The 27436-nt window shown below is 45.1% G+C and overlaps 1 protein-coding gene across 1 annotated transcript in view; it reads right to left on the bottom strand.

The window, feature by feature from the left end:
• Nucleotides 1-27436, bottom strand: part of adamtsl5 (ADAMTS like 5) — a 151543-nt gene that overhangs the window by 35897 nt on the left and 88210 nt on the right. Inside the window, exons 4-8 of the mRNA XM_055658933.1 lie at nt 24464-24524; nt 24216-24324; nt 19265-19392; nt 14608-14731; nt 8016-8099 (exon numbers count right to left, since the gene is read on the bottom strand). Of these exons, the coding sequence (XP_055514908.1) occupies nt 8016-8099; nt 14608-14731; nt 19265-19392; nt 24216-24324; nt 24464-24524 (506 nt within the window). The remainder of the gene's footprint in view (nt 1-8015; nt 8100-14607; nt 14732-19264; nt 19393-24215; nt 24325-24463; nt 24525-27436) is intronic.

Genomic DNA, 27436 nt, shown 5'->3' with positions numbered 1-27436 from the left:
TCCGGACGGCCGATCTACATTCGGGGGATTACTTTAATCACTCGGTCTGTTTGCGTGCTATAGCAAGGACTTATTTCTGCTGCACCTGGATCTTGAAATGTAATAAAAAGGAACGGCAGATGCTGGATTATACCATAGATGGACCCACACCACCCTGGCCGCACACTCATTTCACCCCTAACATCGGGAAGAAGGTATAGGAGTAAAAAAAACTGTAACTTCCAGGTTCAGGAACAGCTTCTTCCCTGCAGCCATCAGGCTATTTTACTTCGGAGTCACGTGAGTGACTACGTGAAGAACCCCGCCAGGACGCATGCGTGTCATATCGCTACACGCATTGCAACGAGTCAGAGCAGGGGGAACATCGTTCCCCTTAGCGGCAGAATTTCAAAGCCGGGAACACCAGGTAAGGAGACTCTGCGTTCTTTCCACTTACTTTATCACAGGTGGAGGCATGGACAGATCCAAGAGAAACAAGAAGGCTGCGAAAAAGCTGGCGAGGGAGAACCGCGGAGTTGCGGGCAGCCAGCAGCAGCCAACGGCACACCAATCTCCCGTAATGGGAACAGCTGTGCCCGACTTCGCTCCCGCACCGGCCAAATCAACACCGCGGCCGGGCGGTAAAGCGAAGCAAAAAACTGACAGAGTCGTTGACTCCGATGAGTCTGACTTTGAACAGCCGAGCGGCCAGCGGGCCAGCTTCAGGAGCAGCCGTGAGCACTGGAGCCGGTTGGAGCGGCTTGAGGAACAGGAGCAGCCGCGAGTGGCCAGTGCCCGAGAGCATAAGAGCCAGTTGGAGCGGCTGTTGGAGCAAATACTCCAAAGTGGCAGGCTCTGGGAGATGGAGACTAGTCACAGTGGGCAGCTAGTAAGTCCTACAGCAGTACCTCTTGTAGGGCTGCACAGTGTTTCTCCCTCATCAGAGGGGAGTTTGGGGGGTCAATTCTGGGCTGACCCTGAAGAGGTGTGCAGAACATACCCCTAGTGTGCATGGGGTGCAAGAAAACCTATTGGATATGGTGTCCCAGTTCATTTAACCCGACCAAACTGGCCAAAACCTGGAACCTAAAATAGCTGCAAGTATCGACTACATGTCATTCAACCAGCTACAAGGACAGGCATTATTGGACACCACAGCAAGACACTTACCACCAGGGAACTGCAAATCACTGAATGTTCCCAGTGTCAACCAGTGTATTTGGAAACATGTCGGAGCATCAATCAGAGCCAGGGACTTGAAACTACAAAAAGTTCTGAAAGTCCTAACAGTGGGAATTACGGCTTTCGCCCGCACAATCAACAAAAAAGACATGACACAAGATCACCAGGATGCACTGGCTTTATTTTGCAACTCCCAATACGAGTTAAATAGTATTAGGAAGAGTGCCATCCAACCGGCTTTAGACCCCAAATTTGCAGGCCTGTGCAAACCTGGAACCTCCAAACCACCAATATTACTATTTGGAGGTGACTTATCCAAACAGGTAAAATAACTTAACGAAGAGGCCAAAACCCTGGGACTCATTAAAGCAACGTCTAAAAAATACTTCGGCCAGAAACAGCACCCCTACGCACCCACCAGTCGGTCAAGACAAACTGGTGAAAGCTCGAAGGCCAGGTACACTCAACATCGGTCTTTTTTAGGCCATGGCCCAGACCGGCCTTCCTGGAAAATGCGCAAACCCCCAACACCGACCCAACTACAGACCCAGACACTGGCGCCTCAACGTCCACGGAGGATACCGAAAAAGTAATAAACCTACCACTGGTAACCATGGAGGTAGGTGGGTCTGGTTCCTTACGAATTGAAGGGAGTATGGAGGTTGGTGGGAGATTACACTTCTATCTGGATGCATGGAATAAGTTAACTACCGACACTTATATTTTAAGCAGTATCCAGGGTTATACCATGGAATTTATACAAAAACATAACCCTCCAGTTCAGCATTTACCGAACCGAATGTTCGTGCTTACAGGCAAAGAAAAATCAAAAGCACACGCTGAACTACAGCGGCTTTATAAAAAAAGAGTAATTGAGAAAACCCAACACGAATCACAGGAATTTGTGTCCAATATTCATTTCAAGATGGAAACCTTTGTTACTACTAAGCAATTGATTTCCTAAGGTTACTACATGGCAAGCATCAATTTAAAAGATGCTTACTACACAGTACCCATCAGAGGTGACCACAGATGTTATTTAAAATTCAACTGGATGGGTACAGAGCACGACCTAATGGTCTAACATCAGCCCCCAGGTTGTTCACTAAAATTTTGAAACCAGCCCTAGCGTTTCTGCGGAAACAAAAACACATGGCAATGGCATATCTAGATGACATACTTATTGTGGGCAAATCTTTGGAATTGGCTAAACAAACGGTAACAGCCACAAAACAATTATTTGGAAAAACTGGGGTTTATCATCCATCCAGTTAAATATAAATTAACGCCTTCAACCACAATGGATTATCTGGGGTTCACCATTAACTCAGTTCACATGTCAGTGACTTTGCCGAAAGAAAAGGTTACAGCCTTAATAGAGGCTTGCAGCAAAATCATTGACATCACTAAACCATCCATTAGATTGGTAGCAAGAGTAATTGGCAAAATAGTGGCTGCGTTTCCAGCCACACAATTCGGACCTTTACATTATCGAAATTTACAGAGGGCTAAAATACGAGCACTCAAAATTAATGGTGGTCATTTTGACAGACCAATGAAGCTACCAACAGAGGCCATAATGGAACTAAAATGGTGGAAAGATAACATTAGGCATTGTTCCAATCCAATCATTATTAGCAGACCCTGGGGCAGCGGCAACAGATGCATTTTCGCTGCATTGGGGGAAATTGTTTATTTATGCATTCCTTCCTTTCTGCCTCATCAGTCGGGTATTAAGGAAAATACAGCAAGACTTTGCGTCTGGTATTTTGATAGTACCCCTACTCAATTGTAGTCATGGCCTACTCAACCATGGTTCCCGGTGATACTCGACATGGTATTAGAACCATGCATCACCATCCATCATAGACCTAATTTACTGGTTCATCCCGTAACAAGGGAAAGTCACCCATGTCATAATTATATAAACCTATTAATTTGTAGAGTATGAAAGCACCTCTACTACACCTGGGACTGACGGACCGAACAGTGGATATTATTTCAGTGGCCCACAGACAGTCCACCAAAAAACAGTACTTAGTGTACATCAAGAAATGGGAAATGTACTGTCACAACAAATAACATCACCCACAGATCTATGAACATCCCGTCTGTTCTGGAATTCCTGGCAAGCCTCCATTACGATGAGGGGCTCAGTTATAGTGCCATCAACTGCGCCAGAAGTGCTCTATCAACATACCTGTGGCAAGGAACAGAGCGGCATTCTGTTGGGACACACCCCCTGGTAACTAAACTCATGAGGGGCATTTTTAATGTTAATCCCCCAAGAACCAGGTACTCCCAAATATGGGATGTGAGCATTGTACTGACCATGTTAAGAAACTGGTCTCCAGCTACAGCTCTGTCCCTACAGAAACTGACTATGAAAACAGTCATGCTGATGGCCTTGGTCATGGCACAAAGCGTCGAGTCGCTACAGAAACTAAGGCTGGACAACATGACTACTTCATCTGGAAATTTAACTTTTCACATCAATGAATTAGTCAAACAGAACAGACAGGGGTCAGCAGGCCTAAAAATAGAATTCAGGGCCTACCCGACAGATGATCGTCTCTGTATTGTAACACACTTGCTATTATATATGGAGTATACTAAGATCATCAGAGGCAAAGAAATGGCACTTTTAATCAGTTACAAACAGCCACACAAAAAGTGACGGTCCAGACCATCTCGAGATGGCTAAAACAGGTCCTAATAAAGGCTGGAGTAGACACTAACATTTTTAAATCTCACTCCACCAGGGCAGCAGCTACATCGGCAGCTATGAAGTTAGGTGTTCCTATGGACCAAATCCTCAAGACAGCAGGATGGTCAACGGAGAAAACTTTCCAATGATTTTATAACAAACCAGTAATTGAACCTGGAACATTTGCAGAAACAATTTTAAGTTCTGTAATATAATTTTACCCCATAAATAGGAGCTATTATTTGGTAATAAATTTATTGTTGTTTTTTCAATATCATATTGATGTCTAATGATGTTAACACTATTCTCCCCATAATCAAGGCAGATGTGATGCATGGAGTCGTTTCCACGGCATGGAATCACAGAGCTTTAAAATCTTCACGTAGTCACTCACGTGACTCCGAAGTAAAATAGTAAGATTAAATGAGAACTTACCAGTTTGAAGTTTGATCGTTATTTTATAAGGAGTAACGTTGAGGGAATACGTGCCCTCCGCTCCCACCCTTGATCATATACTCAACTGGTATCTCTTCTCTAATCTTACTATGTTTAGTCATTACAGTTATCTGTGATTTCACACCGCTGCTTTGAAGAATGACACGCATGCGTCCTGGCGGGGTTCTTCACGTATTCCCTCAACGTTACTCCTCATAAAATAACGATCAAACTTCAAACTGGTAAGTTCTCGTTTAATCTTACTATTAAACACTACAACCTGAAATAAGCTCTGAAGTTCATAGACTATTATTGTTATTATTGCACTATTATTGTTTTTTTTTGTGTGAACGTATATGTGTGCGTGTACATATATATATACACACACACATATATGTATATATATATATACATATATACATATATGTATGTGTATATATACACACACTGAACTATTTGTCTGCTCATATATACACACACTGAACTATTTTTCTCTCTCGTTTATTATAGTGATTACTGTGTAGTATTCTGTTCTGTTATTCTGTTGTGTTGCTGCAAGTAAGAATATCATTGTTCTATATGGGACATATGACAATAAAACCCTCTTGACTTGAATATGCTGGAGTAGCTCAGCGGGTTAGGCGGCAACTCTGGAGAAAATTAACAGGTAATAGAAACATAGAAACATAGAAAATATGTGCAGGAGTATGCCATTCGGCCGTTCGAGCCTGCACCGCCATTCAATATGATCATGGCTGATCATCCAACTCAGTATCCTGTACCTGCCTTCTCTCCATACCCCCTTTAGCCACAAGGGCCACATCTAACTCCCTCTTAAATATAGCAATGTTTCAGGGCAGGACGTTTATAGTCTAAAGCAGGGTCCCGACCTGAAAAGTAACCTATTATTTTTCTCCAGAGATGCTGCCTGACCCGCTGAGTTACTCCAAGTGAGACCTCCATTGGAGAGGAACCCAGCGGTGTAAATTATCCCAGGAAACCACCTCGAAGAAGAGAGGCTGGTTCTCCCTGAGGGTCAATATTGATCAGTCAACATCATCACTAGAACAGATAATCTTATCACCCAGTTACTGCCTTACAGCGCCAGAGACCCAGGTTCGATCCTGACTATGGATGTTGTCTGTATGGAGTTTAGGATGTTCTCCCTGTAACCGCGTGTGTTTTCTCCGGGTGCTCCGGTTCCCTCCCGCACTCCAGAGACCTGCAGGTTTGTAGGTTATTTGGCTACGTTAACAAATATTGTAAATTGTCCCTAGTGTGTAGGATAGTGCCACTGGGTTTCTCCAGTTTCCTCCCACATTTCAAAGACTTGCGAGTTTGTAGGTTAATTGGCTTTTGCAAATTATCCCCAGTGTGTAGGATAGGGTATGGATAATCGTTGGACGGCGCTGAATCGATGGGCTGAAGGGACTGTTTCCACGCTGTATCCATAAAACTAAAACTACATCACATTGTGGGACCTTACTGTGCAGAAACTTGTCTGTCTTTAGGTAGGTTGGGTTTGTTTTCAATGGCATGAAGGAGACTGAAGAGTGATCTGCTCGAGTCATAAACAATTATAAGAAGGAGGGTAGATGGTAAGAATCCTTCTTTTCCCCCTTGCTGGAAGGTGTTTAAAACAGGTATAAGGTCAGTGACAATGTTTAGAAGGGGTCTGGGGGAGGTTTTTTTGCCACACAGAGAGTGGTTGGAATGTGGAAGGTGTTGCCTGGAGGTTGTCTAAGCAGGTACTTCCAGAGCATTTAAAAGCGTGTGTACATACAATACGATATGATGGCACTTTGTTTTTGCATACAGCCATACAATAAAATAAAGAACACAACACACAATACAGTCCAACATAAAACATCCCCACACAGTAGAATCAGAAAGTTTCCCAATGTGAGGGAAGGCACAAAAGTCAGTCATCTTCCTCGATGTTCCTGATGATGACATGCATTTATCACCGAGGCGTGGAAGGCTCTGGACTGTATGTGTGTATAGGGGGGCTAGTGTAGACAGGTACGATGGTCAGCATGGACATGGTGACCAAAGAGCTTGATTTTGTGCTGGACCACTCTATGTACAACCCCAAAGAGCTTTATAAACGGAATTACAGAACATGAACTCAAGGATATCTGAAAACAGGGACGGATATTGCAGAGGGGAAGGGTTAAAGAAGGGAAATACAAGTGTGGGCAGCAGACAACTCCACCACCAACAGCTTGAAAAGTGAGGCCCAGTAATCAGAGAGCGATAAAATCCAGCTGGATCCAGTCGCAGAGTTGAGAGGATTGAAAATGCGGAGGGAAATTTGGGAACGAACTGGCGGATGTTGCAATCATGCACTGGATTCTGCTCCAGGGTAGGCTGGTACAAGGGAGTCAAGTGAGGGTGGCTTCCAGAGAGAAATCAATGGAGTTGGGATTGTTGAAGATATATTTGGGAAGAAATTCATCTTTAGTCTTTGGTGTTAAATGGAGGTTAAACCCGCAGTTTAAACCGAAGATAGACACAAAATGCTGGAGTATCTCAGCGGGACGGGCAGCATCTCTGGAGAGAAGGAATGGGTGATGTTTCGGGCTGAGACCCTTCTTCAGACTGAGAGTCAGGGGAGGGGGAGATACAGAGATAAGGAAGTATAAGGTGTGAGAACGAGACATCAAAGGGGTGGCTATTTATTCATGTGTGTATATATTTATATTATGGTATATGGACACACTGATCTGTTTTGTAGTAAACGCCTACTATGTTCTGTGTGCTGAAGCAAAGCAAGAATTGCATTGTCCTATCAGGGACATATGACAATAAACTCACTTGAACTTGAACTTGAGATCAAGGACAATGATCATTGTTAGGTAGGAAAAGGTAAAGCCAAAGCAAACAGAGATCAAATGTAATCAGGGATAGTCAGACTGTTCGGAGAATTGGTTTAGTTTAGTTTAAAGAAACAGCACAGAAACTGGCCCTTCGGCCCACCAGGTCCGTGCCGACCAGTGATCCCCGTACACTAATGCTATTGGCTGAGCTAACTCTCCCTCTCGACCCGATTCTCCTGCCTTCTTCCCATAACCCCTGACATCTGTACAAGAGACAAAACGGTCAATTTACAATTTTACCAAGCCAATTAGTCTACAAACATGTATATCTTTGGAGTGTGGGAGGAAACTGAAGATCTCTGCAAAAACCCCGCAGGTCACGGGGAGAACTTACAAACTCTGTACAGATAGCATCTGTAGTCAAGATCGAACCTGGGTCTCTGGCGCTGCAAGGTCCCTCGTGCGTAGGATAGAACTAGTGTACTTGTGATTGCTGGTTGGCGCGGATGGGGAATACAAACCTAAGTTCTATAACAAACACAAGCTTGTCTCTGTCGGGCCCCATTATCTAGTCTTTCCCATTGAACCCACGATGACCTGAGCTAATTGCAACATTGGAATTAAACGTTGGCTGGAATTTGAATGCCTCAGAAGGCTGTGGAGGACGTCATTGGATATTGCTAAGGCAGAGATAGATAGATTCTTGATTAGTACAGATGTCAGGGGTTATGGGAAGAAGGCAGGAGAATCGGGTCGAGAGGGAGAGTTAGCTCAGCCAATTATTGATCCTATTGATGGAACTTATGAAATCAGTTAACAAGGGAGTTGTGACTGAACTTGGATGGAACGACTGCAAAACCTTTCAACACTTATAACTTCAGAAACTGACTTACCAAGGTAATTCTTGCTGTTGTCTGTAACTTTGATGTTTGTGGCTCCGGCAGGGATCACTGTCACATTGTTATAACCAAAGTAACCTAGGATTAATTAGACAAAATGCACATTAATACCATAATACTAATTACCACAACCATTGATAGAATGGAGCGGCTGGGCTTGTATACTCTGGAATTTAGGATGAGAGGATATCTTATTGGAACATATAAGACTATTAAGGGTTTGGACACGCTAGAGCAGTGGTTCCCAACCTTTTTTTGGCCATGCCCCACCTAATCACCTCTAAAATCCTGATGCCCCCCCCCCCCCTTGCTTTCCCTTGAGAGAAAACGGAGGAAATAGATATTATAACGGTAACTTAGCAAAAGCTCTTAGAATCGCATTTCTAAATCCAATTCAATAAATAAGGTTCTCCCATGACCTCGCGCGCTTCGTGCGACGTGCATGAAGAGCGATGGCGCGGTGATTATGTAATAACAACACAATAAAGACATTTTTTACCCCCAAAAAATTATTTACTCAAAATAACATCTGAAACATAAACTACATATGTTTACCTGATGGAAAATTCAAAAAAATAAAAATCGAAAATTTGGACCCAGACCTCCTCAGTCGCACTCAATTGCCCCCCTTAAAAATCAAATTGCCCCCCTGTGGGGCGTACGCCCCACGTTGGGAACCACTGCGCTAGAGGCAGGAAACATGTTCCCGATGTTGGGGAGTCCAGAACCAGGGGCCACAGTTTAAGAATAAGGGGTAAGCCATTTAGAATGGAGATGAGGAAAAACTTTTTCACACAGAGGGTTGTGAATCTGTGGAATTTTTTACCTCAGAAGGCAGTGGAGGCAAATTCTCTGGATGCTTTCAAGAGAGAGTTAGATAGAGCTCTCAAAGATAGCGGAATCAGGGGTTATGGGAAGAAGGTAGAAACGGGGTACTGATAGTGGATGATCAGCCATGATCACATTGAATGGCAGTGCTGGCTTGAAGGGCCGAATGGCCTACTCCTGCACCTATTGTCTATCGTCTATAATTTCCGAAGTTAGATTGGGCATTATTTTGGAGATTTGAAGTTTTGGTTTATCCAGTCAATGGTAATGGATTATTCACACATTTTAATTTTAACATCTAAATAATAAAATTCTTGTTGGAGCATCTTCATATGGGATCAAAGAATTCAGTCGGTTTTAAACCCAAAGGCGACAATCAAAGATCCATAGATTATAAGCCTAAAATGAAAAGCTTTCATCAGTTATAGGAGGGGATGGGAGATTGCAACCTTCACGTGGTCCACCCTGTTTCGACGAATACAATCAACCTGGCGTGCACAATCAAATAAGATCAAATAGAACAAGTTGTCCTACAACTTTAGGCTGTGCACGCCATACGCAAGAAGAAGAAGAAGCAGTTAAAGGAGAATTAGGTCATTTGGCCCATCTAGTCTATTCCACCATTTGCACTTGTATAGCACCAGTCATGACCCAAGGATGTCTTAACGTACCTTTTGAGGGCAACGAAATAATTTTCAAAGTGTTGTCTGTTTTAACACAGCGCAAAGTCCCACAAATAGCAATGTGACAAGGGCCCATATCATCAATTATTGCTATGCTATTAAGAAGTGGATATATTGATCAAAGATAATTCCCTGCAGCTATTCCAACAAGCAGCGTAGAAATCTTTGATACACATCCAAGAGGGAAGAGAGGACTTCTTTGTAACATCTGATCCCATACAATGGAGTGTTGGGCTAGAGTTTAATGCTCAGGCTTCTGAAGTTGAATTTGAACTCGTCACCTTTTGATCCAGAGGCAAATAACTTCTGTTCCCCTTCCCTTTCCTTCCCTCTCCATTTTGCTCCCTCTTTTCCCCCCCTTTTCATTGCCTGCATGGAGGTTGTGTGTAGCTACTGGGAGTGTTCAGTTTGACAGCACTAACTTACAGTGCTTCCTTGGTGGTGTTGGCAGCTAAAGCACTTGTCAGCTTCAAGCATCTTTAAAAGGACGAATCCATCAAAGTGGTTTCTCAGTGCGAATATCCCAATTTAATCTATTATTTGGGTATGATGCAGTATCTGTTAAGCATGTTGATGAGGTTTTCTATTTTCATATTTCCTTTAGCACTCAGTGGCACAGAAGCAGAGTTGCTGCCTCACAGCGCCAGGGACCCGGGTTCGATCCTGGTGCTGTCTGTACGGAATTTCTTCCTGTGAACACGTGGGTTTTCTCCAGGTGTTCCCATTTCCTTCCACACTCCAAAGGCGTGCAGGTATGTAGGTTAATTGGTTTCTGTAAAATTGACACTAGTGTGTGGGATAGAACTAATATGTGAATGGGTGATGGTTGGTCGGTGTGTATTCGGTGGGCCGAAGGGACTGTTTTCGCGCTGTATCTCGAAACTAAACTAAAAGTCAGTACCTTGGGGCCACAGATTTAAATTACTTGGCAGGTAGATGAGAGGGGAATTGGAAAATAATATGTGTCAGTCCACATGTGATGGTGCACTGGTACCCACTGACTGAAGGTATGATGGAGGCAGAAGTTGTCACCACGTTTAATAAATACTCGTGAGCTTTGAAAGAGCTGGAGACCAAAAGATGGGAAATGGGATTAATCTGAAGCTCAAGTGTGGCTGGCAAAGACACGATGGGCCAAAGAGCCTCTTACAAGTTTTGTTTGGGCCCAACTTGCCCCATAGATGCTGCCTCACTCGCTGAGTTACTCCAGCATTGTGTGTTGCTCCATCTAAGTCTGTCCCATTTGCCTGTGTTTTGTCTATACCCCTCTCAACCTTTCTTATCCATGTGCCTATCCCAAATGATGTTACTGCACCTGTCATAAATATTTTAGTTTAATTTAGCTTAATTTAGAGATACAGTGCGGAAACAGGCCCTTCGGCCAACCGAGTCCGTCGACCAGCGATCCCCACACGTTAACACTATCCCCCACACACTAGGGACAATTTACAATGATACCAAGCCAATTAACCCTCAAACCTGTACATCTTGGGAATGTGGGAGGAAACCGAAGATCTTGGAGAAAAGTCACGGGGAGAACGTACAAACTCTGTACAGACAGCACCCGTAGTCAGGATCCAACCCGGGTCCCTGGCGCTGTAAGGCAGCAACTCTACCGCAGCGCCACCGCGCCACTAGGATGTTACATTCTTTAATTCAATGCTAGCAATTATTTGTAGATCGAATCGGTGGTGCAGAAGTTTGACCTCTGTGCTTGGTGCTACATGGATCCAGCGATTGATATCAAGAAGTGGCCGATACACTTGTGTTTGGTGCAGGGTATCAAGGATAGATTCCTGCCATCACGAGACAGTTAAAGTGTATGGCCTTTAGTGAATCAGAGCTTCACCTGCTGGGTGTAACACTTGAACGATCAGTGAAGAGATGAGGTTATGAAGAGCGCCTAAAATATATTTAGTTTAGTCTGGAGATACAGCATGGAAGCAGGCCCTTTGGCCCATTGAGTCCATCCACACCGACCATCGATCAACCCTTCACACTAGCTCTATGTTACTCAACCTTCCCTACACATTTGGAGTAATTTTACAGAGGCCGATTAACCTACAAACTCACATCTCTTTGCAATGTGAGAGGAAACCGGAGCACCCGGAGAAAACCGGAGCAGTCACAGGGAGAACGTGCAAACTCCGCACAAACAGCAACCGACGTCGGGATCGAACAAGGGTTTCTGGCGCAATGAGGCAGTCGCATTGCCCGCTGCTCCACTGTGCCGCCACTGTTATTTATTAAGCAGGAATCACGATAAAGTTATGAGAGGCATAGATCGGGTAGATGCACAGAGTCTCTTGACCAGAGGAGGTGAGTTGACGACCAGAGGACATAGGTTTAAGGGGCAAAGATTTAATAGGAATCTGAGGGGTAACATTTTCACACAAAGGGTGGTCGGTGTGTGGAACAAGCTGCCAGAGGAGGTGGTTGAGGCTGGGGCCATCCCAACTTTTAAGAAACATAGTAGAAGTTTGGAGGTCATGTTGCATTTGTATGAGACGTTGGTGAGACGGCATTTAGAATATTGTGTTCAGTTCTGCACACCATGTTATAGGAAAGATATAGTCAAACTTGAAAGGGTTCAGAAAAGATTAACGAGGATGTTGCCAGGACTAGATGATGTGAGCTATAGGGAGAGGTTGAGTAGGCTGGATCTCCATTCCATGGAGCGTAGGGGGATGAGGGGAAAACTTATAGAGGTGCACAAAATCATGAGAGGAATTGGATGGTGGGTGTTTGGGTGTATGGAACAAGCTGCCAGAGGGGGTAGTTGAGGCAGGGACTATCCCAACTTTTAAGAAACAGTTAGATAGGTACATGGATAGGACAGGTTTGGAGGAACATGGACCAAAACGCGGGCTTGTGGGTCTAGTGTAGCTGGGATATGTTGGCCGGTGTGGACAAGTTGGGTCGAAGGGCATGTTTCCACACTGTATCACACTATCACTCTTTGATTTTCCAAATGCCATTTGCTTTGGAAAAGTGAGACAAGAAGTTGGGGTAATATGAATAATCAGTAATGTGCCAAGTTTTGATAACCAATGAAAACATTGCATTACTGTGCAAAGTGTAAAACTGGCAATGTTGGATGGCATGGTAGACATCAGCAAACAGTGCAGACTGGGACGTTTGGCTGCATTCCTAGTATGTTGTATCTGTCTGACATCTCCAGTTTTAGGTAACTAGCCAACAACACCAACCCCTCTTTACCTTTCCCCATCCCCTTCCACCCAGATCCATTTTCCCTTCAGAGATACATCATGGAAACTGAACCTTCAGCCCATCGAGTCCAATTGATCACCCGTTCACACTCGTTCTATGGTATCCCACTTTCTCATCCACTTCCGACACACTAGGGGCAATGTACAGAGGCCAGTTAGCCTACAAACCCGCACGCCTTTGAAATCAGGAAGAAACCGGAGCACACGGGGGACACTCGTGCGGGGGGAATGTGCAAACTCCACACAGACAGCACCCGAGGTCAGGTCAGAACGTGGGTCTCTGGCGTTGAGGCAGCAGTTCTACCAGCTGTGCCAATGTGCCACCTTTTCCCCTGGCGCCACGCTTCACTTCTCTGCTCTACTTATCTCACAGCCTTTTGTCTCGTTTTTATTTCTGGTCTTTGTCCACCCATCTGCCATAAATCATCCCCCCCCCCCCCCCCCCCCCAATCATCAGTATCTACCTATCACTTGTTTGTCTTTGTTCCATCCCCACCTTCCACTTCCTCCCCCCTACTACAATCAGTCTGAGGAGGGTTCCAGACCCAAAATGTCACCTATCCATGTTCTCCAGAGATGCTGCCTGACCCACTGAGTCACTCCAGCACTTTCTGTATGATAAGTTCATAAATTATAGGAGCAGAATTAGGCCGTTCGGCCCATCAAGTCTACTCCGCCATTCAATCATGCCTGATTTATCTTTTCCTCTGAACCCCATTTTCCTGCCTTGTTCTCGTAACTCCTGACATCTGTATTAATCAAATATCTGTCAATCTCCGCCTTAAAAATATCCACTGACTTTGCCTTCACAGACGTCTGTGGTGATGAATTCCACAGATTCACCTATCCTCTGACTAAAGAAATTCCTCCTTATCTCCTACCTAAAGGAATGTCCTTTTATTCTGAGGATCTGGCCTCTGGTCCTAGATTCTCCCACTGGTGGAAACATCCTCTCCACATCCACACTATCCAGGTTATTCACTATTTGGTAAGTTTCAATGTGGTCCCCCCCTCATCCTTCTGAACTCCAGCGAGTACAGACCCAGTGCCGTCAAACGCTCATCAAAGACAGTTGCCTTTTTTCCCAACTGGGCGGCACGATGGCGCAGTGATAGAATTGTTGTCTTACATCGCTTGCAGCGCCGGAGACCCGGGCTCGATTCTGACTCTGGGTGCTGTCTGTGCGGAGTTTGTACGTTCTCCCCACGAGCGCGTGGGTTTCCTCCGAGACCTTTAACTTCCTCCCACGCTCCAAGACGTACAGGTTTGTAGGTTAATTGGCTTGGCGTACATGTAAATTGTCCCTAGTGTGTGTAGGATAATGTTAGTGTGCAGGGATCACTGGTCGGAGTGGACTCGGTGGGCCGAAAGACCTGTTTCTGTGCTGTATCTCTAAACTAAACTAAACTGTCTACCTCTGTACTCTCTTTACAGATGTGTACAGTCAGAGAGTGATACAGAGTGGAAACAGGCCCTTCGGCCCAACTTTCCCACACCCAGCCAACATGTCCCAGCTGCACTAGACCCACCTGCCTGCATTTGGTCCATATTCCTCCAACCCTGTCCTATCCATGCACCTGTCTAACTGTTTCTTAAACGTTGGGATAGTCCCAGCCTCAACTGCCGTCTCTGGCAGCTGGTTACAAACACCCACCACCCTTTGTATTTCCAGGAGACTTTCTTTCAGTTTTTGCCAGCATGCAGCTGGGAAGGATCTGTGCCGCCCCCTTGAGTCACAGCGCGCTACTGGTGTTATTGGTGGCGATCGGCGCGGGACGGCGATTCAGGTTCATGTTTTAGCCAAGGCACAAGGCATTCACCCATCGGCAAAGTCAGGGCAATCACCGGAGGCGGGCGGTGCTGATTGGTAGACTCTCCGGACCTGGACGCACGAGCTGTTCTGTCCGCCGCACACTCTGCACACATCCATGCTGGCCTTCGAGCCCAGGATGTTGTCGCATCCCACCGTCTGAAATGAACAAGAAAGGGGTGAAGAACACGGCACGGTGGCGCAGCGGTAGAGTTGCTGCCTTACAGCTCTCGCAGTGTCGGAGTCCCGGATTGGATCCCAACCACGCTCATACGTTCTCCCCGTGACCTGCGTGGGTTATCTCCGAGATCTTTGGTTTCCTCCCACACTCCAAGTACGTACAGGTTTGTAGGTAATATTGGCTTGGTGTAAATGTAAATTGTCCCTAGTGTGTGCAGGGTAGTGTTTGTGTGCAGGGATCGCTGGTCGGTGCGGACTCGGTGAGCCGAAGCGCCTGTTTCTGGTCCGTTTCCCTAAACAAAACTAATCTAGATTAAATACAAGGAAATGTTTGTGATGATTCACCCCGGACACCTCGTATGATGCAGTCACTGTGAATAAACTTCATTCATAAAGGCGCAGAGAGAATCGTACACGCACATCTCAGGCGGCATGGTCCACATTCTGTGCAGAAGGTTCCCTTGCAGGAAATACATTTTCATTCAAGTCATAGTCATAGAGCGTGAATACAGGGCCATCAGCCTAACCTGCACACGCTGACCAAGGTGCACCATTTACATTAGTCCCACCTGCCTGCTATCCCTCTAGACCTAACTTAAAAAAAACGTTTTTTTTCTTTCTTTACCATGGCATAGAAAATATAGAAACATATAAAATAGGTGCAGGAGGAGGCCATTCGGCCCTTCGAGCCAGCACCGCCATTCATTGTGATTAAGATCTGAGGCAGAGCTGAGAACAAAAGAACTGTATTTTACTTTCTGAGGCAATCCCAATTGTGTCCTGTAGTGTGGAATCTACAAGTACTCTACAGGTCAGACTACGTTTTTTATAGGCGTGTAGAAACAAGGAACTGCAGATGCTGGTTTATAAAAAGGACATAAAATGCTTGAGTAACTCACTGGGTCAGTCAGTGTCTCAGGAAATTGTGGATAGAGACACACAGAGTGGAAACAGGCCATTGGGCCCAACTTGCCCGTGCCGACCAACATACCACATCTACACCATACCCACCTGCCTGCATTTGGCCCACATCCCTCTAAACCTATCCTATCCATGTACCTGTCCAAATGTTATTTAAGCATTGTGATGGTACCTGCTCAATTACCTCCTCCGGTGGCTTGTTCCATAGATACCACCCTTGGGTTCTTATTAAATCTTTCTCCACTCACCTTATACCTATGTCCTCTGGTTCTTGATTCCCCTACTCTGGATAAACCATTCTGTGCATTTATCCTATCTATCCCTCTAATGATCATACACATCTACCATATAAGATTACCCCTCATCCCCCTGTACTCCATTGCAAAGGCTCTTATTTATCTTTCCCTCAGGACTACACTGTTTCAACAGCACAAGACACAACCGTGCCTCCCTATCCCATTTGTGATTACAAGCATCTTCCGCTGACAGCCATACGATACACCAGGTCTCTGCTCTCTCTGAGTGCTCTGGATACTAGAATTATATGGTTTTAGGATTAACTCAACAGATGGGAGGAGCTGGAAGGGGTCCAGATTCAATCCTCTTTAGGTTCTCCCTTGTGGCTAAGTTGAAAGTACAGTTGTTCTGCTGCACTAAAGTCAAACAGAACAGTTTCTTCCCAGCTGTTATCAGGCAACTGAAAGTGTGCACCATCGGACTCAGGGATAGCTTTATCCCTTCTGTTATCAAGCTTCTAAATGGTCCTTCCATATGCTAGGTACTGTCTGATTCACCTCTACCCCATCGCAGGCAATGGACATTATCTATGGAACTGATGTGCTATAACGCCGAGAACTATATTTTATACTCTTGAGTCGTTCCCTTTGCTCTATCTATTGCATTTGAGTTTGACTAGATTGTACTTATGTTTGGTATATCTGATCAGTTTGGATAGCATGCAAAACAAAGCTTTTCACTGTACCCCAGTCCACGTGATGGTAATAAACCTAAACCTCACCAAAACCAGCTCACTGTCTATTCATGAGATGGACTACTGGCCTAGATTCAATCCTCTTTGGGGTATCCTTTTAACAAAGTACAGTTGTTCAGCCTGCACTAAAGTCAAACAGGACAGTTTCCTCCCAGCTGTTATCAGGCAACTGAACCATAGCATCACCGACTAGAGAGTGGTCCTGATCCACCATCTACCTCATTCGAGACCCTCAGACTATCTTTGGGCCCACAGACTATCTCAGACTTTACTGGACTTTATTTTGCATAAAGCATTATTCCCTTAATCCCGTATCTACGCTGTGGATGGTTTAATTGTAATCATGTCTTTCTGCTGACTGGATAGCACACAACAAACATTTTTTTCACTGTACCTCGGTTCATGTGACAATAATAATAATCTAAACTAAACAAATATATCTATATCATAATCTTCCGTTACCAAACAAAACACCGTTTAAACAGATATTAATTCCTACACTTATCAGATCATTTTTGTTATATCAGTGAACATGAACAGTTACATAACACAAAGTGCTGCAGGAACTTAGTGGACGAGGCAGTATCTGTAGGAAAAGGGGTAAATGACATTTTGAGTCAAGACCCTTCTTCAGACTAATCCGTCTGGACCGAGCCGAAACAGACCCTGCCTCATCCATTGAATTCCACATGTGTTTTGCTCAAGATTCCAACATCTGCAGTCCCTTGTGTATTAATGAACTGAGAATTGAGTAGTTATATATCTTTCCTATTTCTATTTATTTTATTTTTATTTCGGCAAATGCAAACAAGAGCACATCACCTGACACAAGAGATAGCTGTGAAGTTAGTTGACTATGAAGGGACATTGTAACTGAGCCCCTTGGTGTCCTTTGTGAGGTTCTTGTACACAGCACAGGCAACATCCAATGAATGATGGTGCAGAGCAAGTGGCATCAATTCAGCGACATGCAATGTGTCACAATTAAGTCAAGTGCAATGAAAATCAGGAGAGATGTTCCAACTGGTGAATGAATTGACGTTGGATGATCATTGGAAGTCAAGAGTGGGCTCCCCATCGGCACCGCCATCCAAACCATCTACACTTAACGGTTCCTTGGAAATGTTGCCAACATCCTGGTCTCATCCTGGCCATTCCTTCTTCTCCCTGCTCCCCTTCAAGCAGAAGGTGCAGAGGTTTCAAAGTGTGCACCATCAGACTCAGGAATAGCTTTATCCCCTCTGTCATCAGGCTTCTAAATGATCCTTCCGTTAGCCAGGGCACTGTCCGATTCACCTCTACCCCATTGCAGGCAATGGACATTATCTAGGGAACTAGATGGACTACGGGAGGTCTGATACCATTGAGTGTTTCGAGATGATATTATGTTCTGGAGTTTCGAACCAGTTCTGTAAACACAGGATAAACTTGTTTTGCAGGAATGGCGGAAAAACTGAAATAATGCTCCCACTTTAGCCCTGGCCACTGCATTAAACTGGGTTTGTAATGTAGCTTAAGGAAGGCAAGATTCAGCCCGTGCATTCTAAATGAACAATCGCCAGTGATATCTTGTTGATGAATGCAGGACTTGGTTGTCCACAGTCAGACCAGAGGAGGAAACCCCCCCCCCCCGTGTCTGCTCCACCATCCAATGAGGGCAGCACAGTGGTAGAGTTGCTGCCTCACAGTGCCAGTAACGTGGGTTCGATCCTGACTACGAGTGCTGTCTATGCGGAGTTTGGACTGCGTGCTGTGGCTGCGTGGGATTTCCCCGGGTGCTCCAGTTTCCTCGCACACTCCAAAGACAGGCGGGTTTGTAGATTTATTGGCTGCGGTAGAAATTGTAAATTGTCCCTAGTGTGTAGTGTGTGCTGGTGTAACGGGGATCGCTGGTCGGTGTGGACTCGGTGGGGCAAAGGGCCTATTTCTGCGCTGTACCTCTAAACTAAACTAAGAGCTGGTAGCTCAGTGACATGTTTCTGCACTAAACACATATAACCCATATAACAATTACAGCACAGAAACAGGCCATCTCGACCCTTCTAGTCCGTGCCGAACACGTATTCTCCCCTAGTCCCATATACCTGCACTCAGACCATAACCCTCCATTCCTTTCCCGTCCATATAACTATCCAATTTATTTTTAAATGATAAAAATGAACCTGCCTCCACCACCTTCACTGGAAGCTCATTCCACACAGCCACCACTCTCTGAGTAAAGAAGTTCCCCCTCATGTTACCCCTAAACTTCTGTCCCTTAATTCTCAAGTCATGTCCCCTTGTTTGAATCTTCCCTACTCTCAGTGGGAAAAGCTTATCCACGTTGACTCTGTCTATCCCTCTCATCATTTTAAAGACCTCTATCAAGTCCCCCCTTAACCTTCTGCGCTCCAAAGAATAAAGCCCTAACTTGTTCAACCTTTCTCTGTAACTTAGTTGCTGAAACCCAGGCAACATTCTAGTAACCCTTGACATCTGTGATATATACAAATCTATCGATCCCTGTCCTCAATATACTTAGCCAAGACAGTTAGGTTTTTATACAATATGTGTACTAAAGTATGGTTTTGGCCCATATAATTCTCTGAGGAATGACTCACCAGACACCTTCCACTGATGCACATATCTGATGAGTTAGGGCTGCACTTTGTCCCGTCAAGAACATGACCAAATCTGTAGTAAAAGTTCTTCCCTTTGGCCAGGCAGTTGAGGTCACACTGGTTGGGTGCTGTTTGAAGAAGAGGAGGAAACACGATTCAACATTTAAACTTTTCAACATTTAAACATTAATGTTGGCGCAGCGGTGGAGTTGCGGCCTTACAGCACCAGAGACCCGAGTTCCATCCTGACTACCGGTGCTGTCTGTATGGAGTTTGTACGTTCTCCCCGTGATTGTGTGGGTTTTCTCCAGGTGCTCCGATTTCCTTCCACACGCCAAAGTCGTACAGGTTTGCAGGTTAATTGGCCTCGGTAAAGATTGTAAATAGTTCCTAATGTGTGGAACAGTGTTAGTGTACGGGATGGTCGCTGGTCGGCGCGGACTGGGTGGGCCGAAGGACCTGATTCTGTTCTGTAACTAAACTCCCATAGAAGTCAGAGTGCTACACTGGACAAGTAGACCAACCTCACCAAATAGGCCAGTGAGGGTTTTGAGGAGAACATTTCATGTCATGTGATATTCAAAGAGGTGAAACAAATTGGACGGCACAGTGCTACAGCAGGTAGGGTCGCTGTCTCACAGCGCCGGAGACCCGAGTTTGATCCTGACCTCGGGTGCTGCCTACGTGGAGTTTGCAGCTTCTTCCTGTGACCACGTGGATTTCCTCAGGTTGCTCCAGTTTCCACCACATCCCAAAGACGTACAGAATTGAAGGGTAATTTGGCCTCTGTAAAGTTACCCGAATGTTTAGAGAGTAGATGAAAACGTGGGAAAACATAGAACTAGTGTGAACGGGTGATCAACAGTTGCCGTGGACTTGGTGGGTCAAAGGGTCTGTTTCAATGCTGTGTGTTTCAACCAACCAAAATTTGATCACTGATTATTGCAGCTTTACAATCCTATCCATTAGAATGCAAAATGTAGGAAGGAAATGCAGATGCTGGTTTACACCAAAGGTCGACCCAAAAATGCTGGAGCAACTCAGCGGGACAGGCAACATCTCTGGAGCAAGGGAACGGGTGACTTTTCGGATCAAGACCCTTCTTCATTCTCTCAATGGTTCTTCAAAGAACTGCCGATGTTAGTTTCCAAAGAAAGATACAAAGTGCTGGAGTGACTCAACGGGTCAGGCAGCATTCGTGGTGGGAATGCACGATCAGACATTACATTGATTTGAGATCCATTCGCTTGCTAGATTGAAAATCCTGGTGAATTTGGCTGCTGGAGAGATGAGCCGTCTTCACCGATGCTTCTGCTCCTCTCTTGAGGTCGTTGTACGAGGCAACTTTGTTAAATATATTTGTAACACCTCCCTTTGGTTTGTCAATTTTGCAAAACTGTAACATTTTTAAATAACGGGTTTACAATGGAGATGGATGGAATGGACGGACAGCATTACAGTCTCATTTGAGAATGTTTATTACCTTGAATAGCACAGCTGTGGCTTGGACAAGCCATCAGGGACAGTACATCTGGTCGTTTTTCCTTTGAATACTCTGGGCTGATTTCCATGCGGTAATTGAACCCATATTTGGTGAGTGGTTATTTTAGCCAGGAATGATATTATTAGCACTTATACACAAGGAGGAGTAATTTCATTGCTGGTGTTCACTTGGTTAGGTTGAAAGGGCATAGATGCAGCGAGAGGAGTAGACTAGTACAGGCCCATGAATCTGCGTGTGATTATGGGTGAATTTAGTTTAGTTGAGAGATACCAGGTCATGCCAACCAATAGTCACCCGTACACTAGTTCTATCCTACACGCCAGGGACTATTTACAGAAACCAACCTGCACGTTTTCGAGCTGATCTACAAGTTAATTCCAACATCCATGCCAGCAGCATGCCAAGCAAAATTCTGTTAACTTCAGGGCGACACGGTGGAGCAGCGGTAGAGTTGCTGCCTGGGTTTCATCACAACTACGGGTGCCTGTCTGTATGGAGTTTGTAAGTTCTCCTCGTGACCTGCGTGGGTTTATTCAGAGGTTTTTTCTGTTTTAGTTATTTTTCGTTTAGGAGTTGCAGCATGGAAACAGGCCTTCGGCCCACCGACTCTGCACTGACCAGCGACACGCTAACACTATCCTACACACACACTAGGGACAATTTTACACATACACCAAGCCACATTAACCTACAAACCTGTGCGTCTTTGGAGTGTGGGAGGAAATCGAAGATCCCAGTGAAAACCCATGCAGGTCATGGAGAGAACGTACAAACTCCATACAGACAGCACCCGTAATCGGGATCGGACCCGGGTCTCCGGCGCTGCAAGCGCTGTAAGACATCAACTCCATCGCTGTGCATCCGTGCCGCCCATAAATCTTTGGTTTTCTCCCACAGATTTTCAGTTTCCCCCTACACTCCAAAGGCGTACAGATTTGTAGGTTAATTGGCTTGGTATAAATGTAAATTGTGCCTAGTGTGTAGGATAGCGTTAATGTGTGGATATCGCTGGTCGGTGTGGACTCGGAGGGCCGAAGGGCCTGTTTCCGCGTTGTATCTCTAAACTAAACAAATTAAGTGAATTAATTAAATGGTCAACAATTGTCCCCATCTCGAACACCCATTGTGTGAGCTTGCATTTCACAATTTTTTCTTGTTTAGAATGTTCTTTTAAATGTATTTTAGAGTTACATCTCCTAATTCTAGACTCAGCCTGACCAAAATAATCTCCAGTTCCCCCATCAATTCCATTCAAAAGCCAATAAACCCTAAATTATGATATATTCCAAAATGTACGTCTAATTTATAATGTTTCCTCCTAATCTGTCGCTTAGAGCCCTAGTTATTGACCTGTACAGCACAAAATCAGGCCCTTCGGCCCACCTTCTCCATGTTGATTAAATTGACATACTGAGCTTGTCCCATTTGCCTGCAGTTGGCCCATATCCCACTAAACTCTTCATATCTATATATCTGTCTAGATGTCTTTGAAAAGTCATCATTTAATTTAGTTCAGAGATCCAGCGCAGAAACAGACATTTCAGTCGACCGAGTCCGCGTTGACCAGCGATCCCCGCACACTAACGCTATCCTACACACACAAGGGACAATTGACATTTATACCAAGCCTGCAACCTGCAAACATGTACGTCTTTGGAGTGAGGGAGGAAACCAAAGATCTCCGAGAAAACCCACGCAGTCGCGGGGAGAACGTACAAACTCCGTATAAACAAACAGCACCCGTGGTTGGGATCGAACCCTGGTCTCCGGCGCTGTAGGTAACTCTGCCTCTGCGCCGCCATGTGATTGTATCCACTTCTATAGCTCCTTCTGCTAGATCATTCCAGATACTGACTATCTTCAGAGTGAATGAAATCTGGTAAATGCCGGATAATTCAAACAGCACGGCTTCCAAACGCAATATCTCACATCTAAAGATAACAGGTAGACAAAAATGCTGGAGAAACTCAGCGGGTGAGGCAGCATCTATGGAGTGAAGGAAATAGGCAACGTTTCGGCCCGAAACGTTGCCCATTTCCTTCGCTCCATAGATGCTGCCTCACCCGCAGAGTTTCTCCAGCATTTTTGTCTACCTTCTATTTTCCGGCATCTGCAGTTCCTTCTTAAACATCTAAAGATAACAGTATCATCAACCCAAGTCCTGCATCCAGGTTTTCATGCTCCCCTTGATAACATTATAATAAACCCGGATGGTGCCGGTTATTGCCGAGTATCCACTATAACCGAGTAAAGTATTAACATTGTATAAGTAATAGAAACAAGTTGCTGGTTAATACGCAAAAGGACACAAAATGCTGGAGTAACTCAGCAGGTCAGGCAGCATCTCTAGAGAACATGGACAGGTGACGTTTCGGATTGAGACCCTTCTTCAGACTCTCGGTCTGGAACTGGGCCTGGAATCCGGGTGAGTTGACAGCCCCGGCCTGCTGGTGGTCAGGGGAGAGGCGAGGATCGGCGGAGTCAATGGTCTGCAGCCTGCAGGTGCCGGAGTGCAGGTATGAGTTTAGTTTAGTTTAGTTTAGTTTAGTTTAGTTTAGAGATACTGCGCAGAAACAGGCCCTTTGGCCCACTGAACTCACACCGACCAGCGAACCCCGTGCATTAACAGCATACTACACTGGGGACAATTTTTTCATTTATACAAAACCAATTAACCTACAAACCTGCACGTCATTGGAGTGTGGGAGGAAACTAAAGTTCATGGAGAAAACCCACGCAGGTCACGGGGAGAACGTACAAACTCCGTACAGACAAGCACCTGCAGCCAGGATCGAACCTGTGTCTCTGGCGCTGTGAGGCAGCAACTCTACCTCAGTGTCACCGTGCCGCCCTGTAATTGTATCCACTTCCACAGCTTCCTCTGCTAGATCATTCCAGATCTGGGTGAATGAAATCTGGTAAATGCCGGATAATTCCCACAGCATGGCTTGCAAAACCAATATCGCACATCTAAAGATAACTGTATCATCAAACCAAGCCCTGCTTGCAGGTTTTCATGCTCCCATTGATAACAATACAGTAAACCCTCAAGCGGCTGGGAAAGGCAGTGTGAGCCGAGGCAGCAGCACCGGCAGCCATCGGTGCGTCCGTCCGCTAGAACTGAAATCCATCGTAAAGAGGCCCAGGTGTCTAGTGCATGGGCACTTCAAATTATTTCACAAATGTTCAATTTCCTGACCTTCCAAACTAGGCATGGGACATGCTGGGTTAATGCCAAAGGAAGTGTCACTTCCAGTGTCAGGGGCTATGGGGAGAAGGCAGTGAAATGGGGTTGAGAGGGGGAAAAATAGATCAGCCATGATTAAATGGCGTTGTAGACTTGATGGGCCGAACGGCCTAATTCTGCTCCTATAACTTACAAACTTATGAACTCAGGACATGTGTATCTCCTTGTTTCAAAACGGAGGCCAATGTGGTCGCACTTACCCCCGTAAAACGGAAGCCACTGGTGAACCATCATGTTTCCCTTAATCGGCTTGTTGTTGTAAAGTGAACACTGGAACTTTCGGAAATCAATAGATCCCGGAGGACACTCCTGTGAAAAATGTAACATGTCAACATATGTCACTAGGAGAAAAAAAAACAAACTAGTGCTGATCACAAGATCATATCATAAAAAATATATAAAACGTATCAACTTATCAACAATTATTTTCTGTGAGAAATATATTCACCTGAACGTTACATACTCTGTACTGTCTCTGATCACCTCGACAGTCCTCTGCGTTGGCATATCTGAAAATGGAAAGCAAGTGCACTGTGGCTGTTGTTCATTCTTGGAAAGAAGCAAGTCATACAGTCATCGAGTTGAATTGCACATAAACAGTCCATTCAGCCCACCCTGTCGATGACAACCAAGTTGGAATACTGGGCTAGTCCCATAGGCCTGCATTTCCCTGCGTTTGGCTCATATCCATGTAAGCCCATCCTATCCATATACAGTCATAGCGAGTCATAGAGTGATACAGCATGGAAACAGGCCCTTCGGCCCAACTTGCCCACACGGCCAACATGTCCCAGCTACACTAGTCCCACCTGCCTGCGTTTGGTCCATATCCCTCCAAACCTGTCCTATCCATGTACCTATCCAACTGTTTCTTAAACACAGATGTCGTTTAAAAGTCATTATTGTATCTGGTTCACCAGAGTCCTTTGGCAGCTCATTCTTGATACAGACTACCCTCTGTGCCACCAAGTTGCCTGTCCCTTTTAAATCTCTTCCCTCTCGTTTTAAGCCTATGCCCTCTAGTTTTAAAATCACACTAGGAAAAACGACTGTCATTCATCCGTTCCATACTCCAGTAATAAAGTTAAACTTTTGTTTTTATTATCAGGTTGTTATGTGTCAAATTCTATCATGAAATCTAATCAAACAGTAGGTTGATGTAACGTGGCATTGATGAAACTGGAGTTGCTCTGTGTTATAGTTGAGAGTTGTGGTGTGGAAACATGTCCTTTGTCCCACTGAGTCAGTGTCGACCAGGGATCGCCCGTACACTAATTCCATCCTACCTACTAAGGATAATTTACGGAGCAGATTAACCTACAAACCTGCGCATCTTTGGAGTGTGGGAGGAAACCGGAGCACCCGGAGATTACCCATGTGGTCACAGAAAGAGCGTATAAACTCGGTACAGACAGCACCCGTGGTCAGGATCGAACCCAGGACTCTGGTGCTGTGAGGCAGCAACTCTACCACTGCACCGCCCTAAGTAGTTGATGGTGCTGGAGTGTCATCAAACTAAATTTGACACTGAAATATATAAGTTGTTAGAAGAGAAGAACAACATTTTGCCCAATGGATTGCATTTTAAGGCGATTCATTGCATCTGTTGGCTAATGAATTGGATTTTAATGAGTGCCCTGAAGGAGCTGAGATAATTGTATCTGCTTAGGCAGCACAGTGGCACAACACTAGAGTTGCTGCCTTACAGCGCCAGGGATCTGGGTTCAATCCTGACTACAGGTGCTATATTTTGCGGAGTTCTCTTTGTGGCCACGTGGGTTTTCTCTGGGCGCTCCGGTTTCCTCTCACTTTCCAAAGACATGCAGGTTTGGTGGTTAATTGACCTCTGGTAAAATCTGGTGATCGTTGGTCGGCGTGGACTCGGTGGGCTGAAGGACCTTTTTCCACGCCGTATCTCTAAACGAATTTGAACTAAGAGAGGGAAGTGTTCAGCTTTGCGGAGGGAATGGCAGAGGTAGTGTTTTTACAGCTGAAGACAGGGCTATCAGTAACTCAGCAGGACAGGCAGCATCTCTGGAGAGTAGGAATAGGTAACGCTTTGGGTCAAGACACTTCTTCAGAAGGGTCTCGATCCGTCACCCATTGCTTCTCTCCAAAGATACTGCCTGTCCCGCTGAGTACCTCCAGCTTTTTGTGTCTATCTTCGGTTTAAACCAGCATCTGCAGTTCCTACCTACACATGGGGCTAACGGTGAAGGAATAATGAAAGCCAAGAATGCAGAGCAAGCCAGAATTGAAAGAACCCAGAGAGTTTGGAAGGTTGCAGAACTGGGAAGATTACAGAGAAAGTAAACACACAAAACTCATAGTGTGAGTATGACTCATGAGTCACCTCTTTTTCAACTAGTAGTGTTTTAGAATCCTAACTTCATAAATGTAATTCCTGGAAAATTTGCCCCAAAACATTTGCTTCGGCATCAAGCAGTGCCAGCCAACCTAAGCAAAATGTCAAATTTGATGGTTTGCTCCTGTTCTGGAAACCTATATGGGGCGGCACAGTGGTGCAGCGGTAGAGTTGCTGTCTTCTAGCACTAGAGACCGGGGTTCGATCCTGACTACGGGTGCTGTCTGTAAGGAGTTTGTACATTCTCCCCGAGACCACGTGGGTTTTCCCCGGGTGCTCCGGTTTCCTCCCACACTCCAAAGGTGTACAGGTTTATAGGTTAATTGGCTTTGGTAAAAGTTGTAAATTGTCCCCTGTGTGTAGGATAGTGCTAGTGTACGGGGCAATCGTTGGTCCACGTGGACTCTTTGGGTCTAAGGGCTTGTTTCCGTGCTGTATCTCTAAACTAAACCAAACTGAACTGAGCTAAACTCAGTCTACCTGTCATTATCCCTTTAAGAATATTTGACTAATTCCAGGAACAGATCAATTGAGACTTCGCCTTCTGGTTAGGCATTTCTCTCCACGCATTCATAAAAGGTCACGGGGAAGTTTTTTTGCAGATGTTATTGAAAGGAAATGAAACATACAGTTTAAACTCTCAAAGTGGTTTCCAGAAACTAGTCACTAATCATTGAAATTGCCATTGGAACTTTCTCCAGGGAGCCACAAAGTAGGTAGTTTAGATTGATTCCTCGGCTTATACAGTACTTCCGTGCTATAAAACATTTAAAGCCCAATTTAACACAAAAGTTGCAGTTTGATCCTGGCTTTATTGTACAGAAACACTGGAGACTGGGAAACAGTTGAGTTATGTCTGGGCTGATGTATTAAAATGTTGAGGATTTGTTTTCTCACATTTAACTTTATCCACCCCAGAAGCCTGACTTGCATTTAATTTAAGTCTGAAGAAGGGTCCCGACCCGAAAAGTTACCCGTACCATTTTCTCCAGAGATGCTACCTGACCCGCTGAGTCACTCCAGCACTTTGTGTCTATCTTGCGTCCAGTTACATGG

Source organism: Leucoraja erinacea, chromosome 29, assembly GCF_028641065.1.
Source record: "Leucoraja erinacea ecotype New England chromosome 29, Leri_hhj_1, whole genome shotgun sequence".
NCBI classification, from domain to species: domain Eukaryota; kingdom Metazoa; phylum Chordata; class Chondrichthyes; order Rajiformes; family Rajidae; genus Leucoraja; species Leucoraja erinaceus.
The sequence above is the reverse complement of the archived record's forward strand: the minus strand, read 5'-3'. Positions and strand labels throughout refer to the sequence as shown.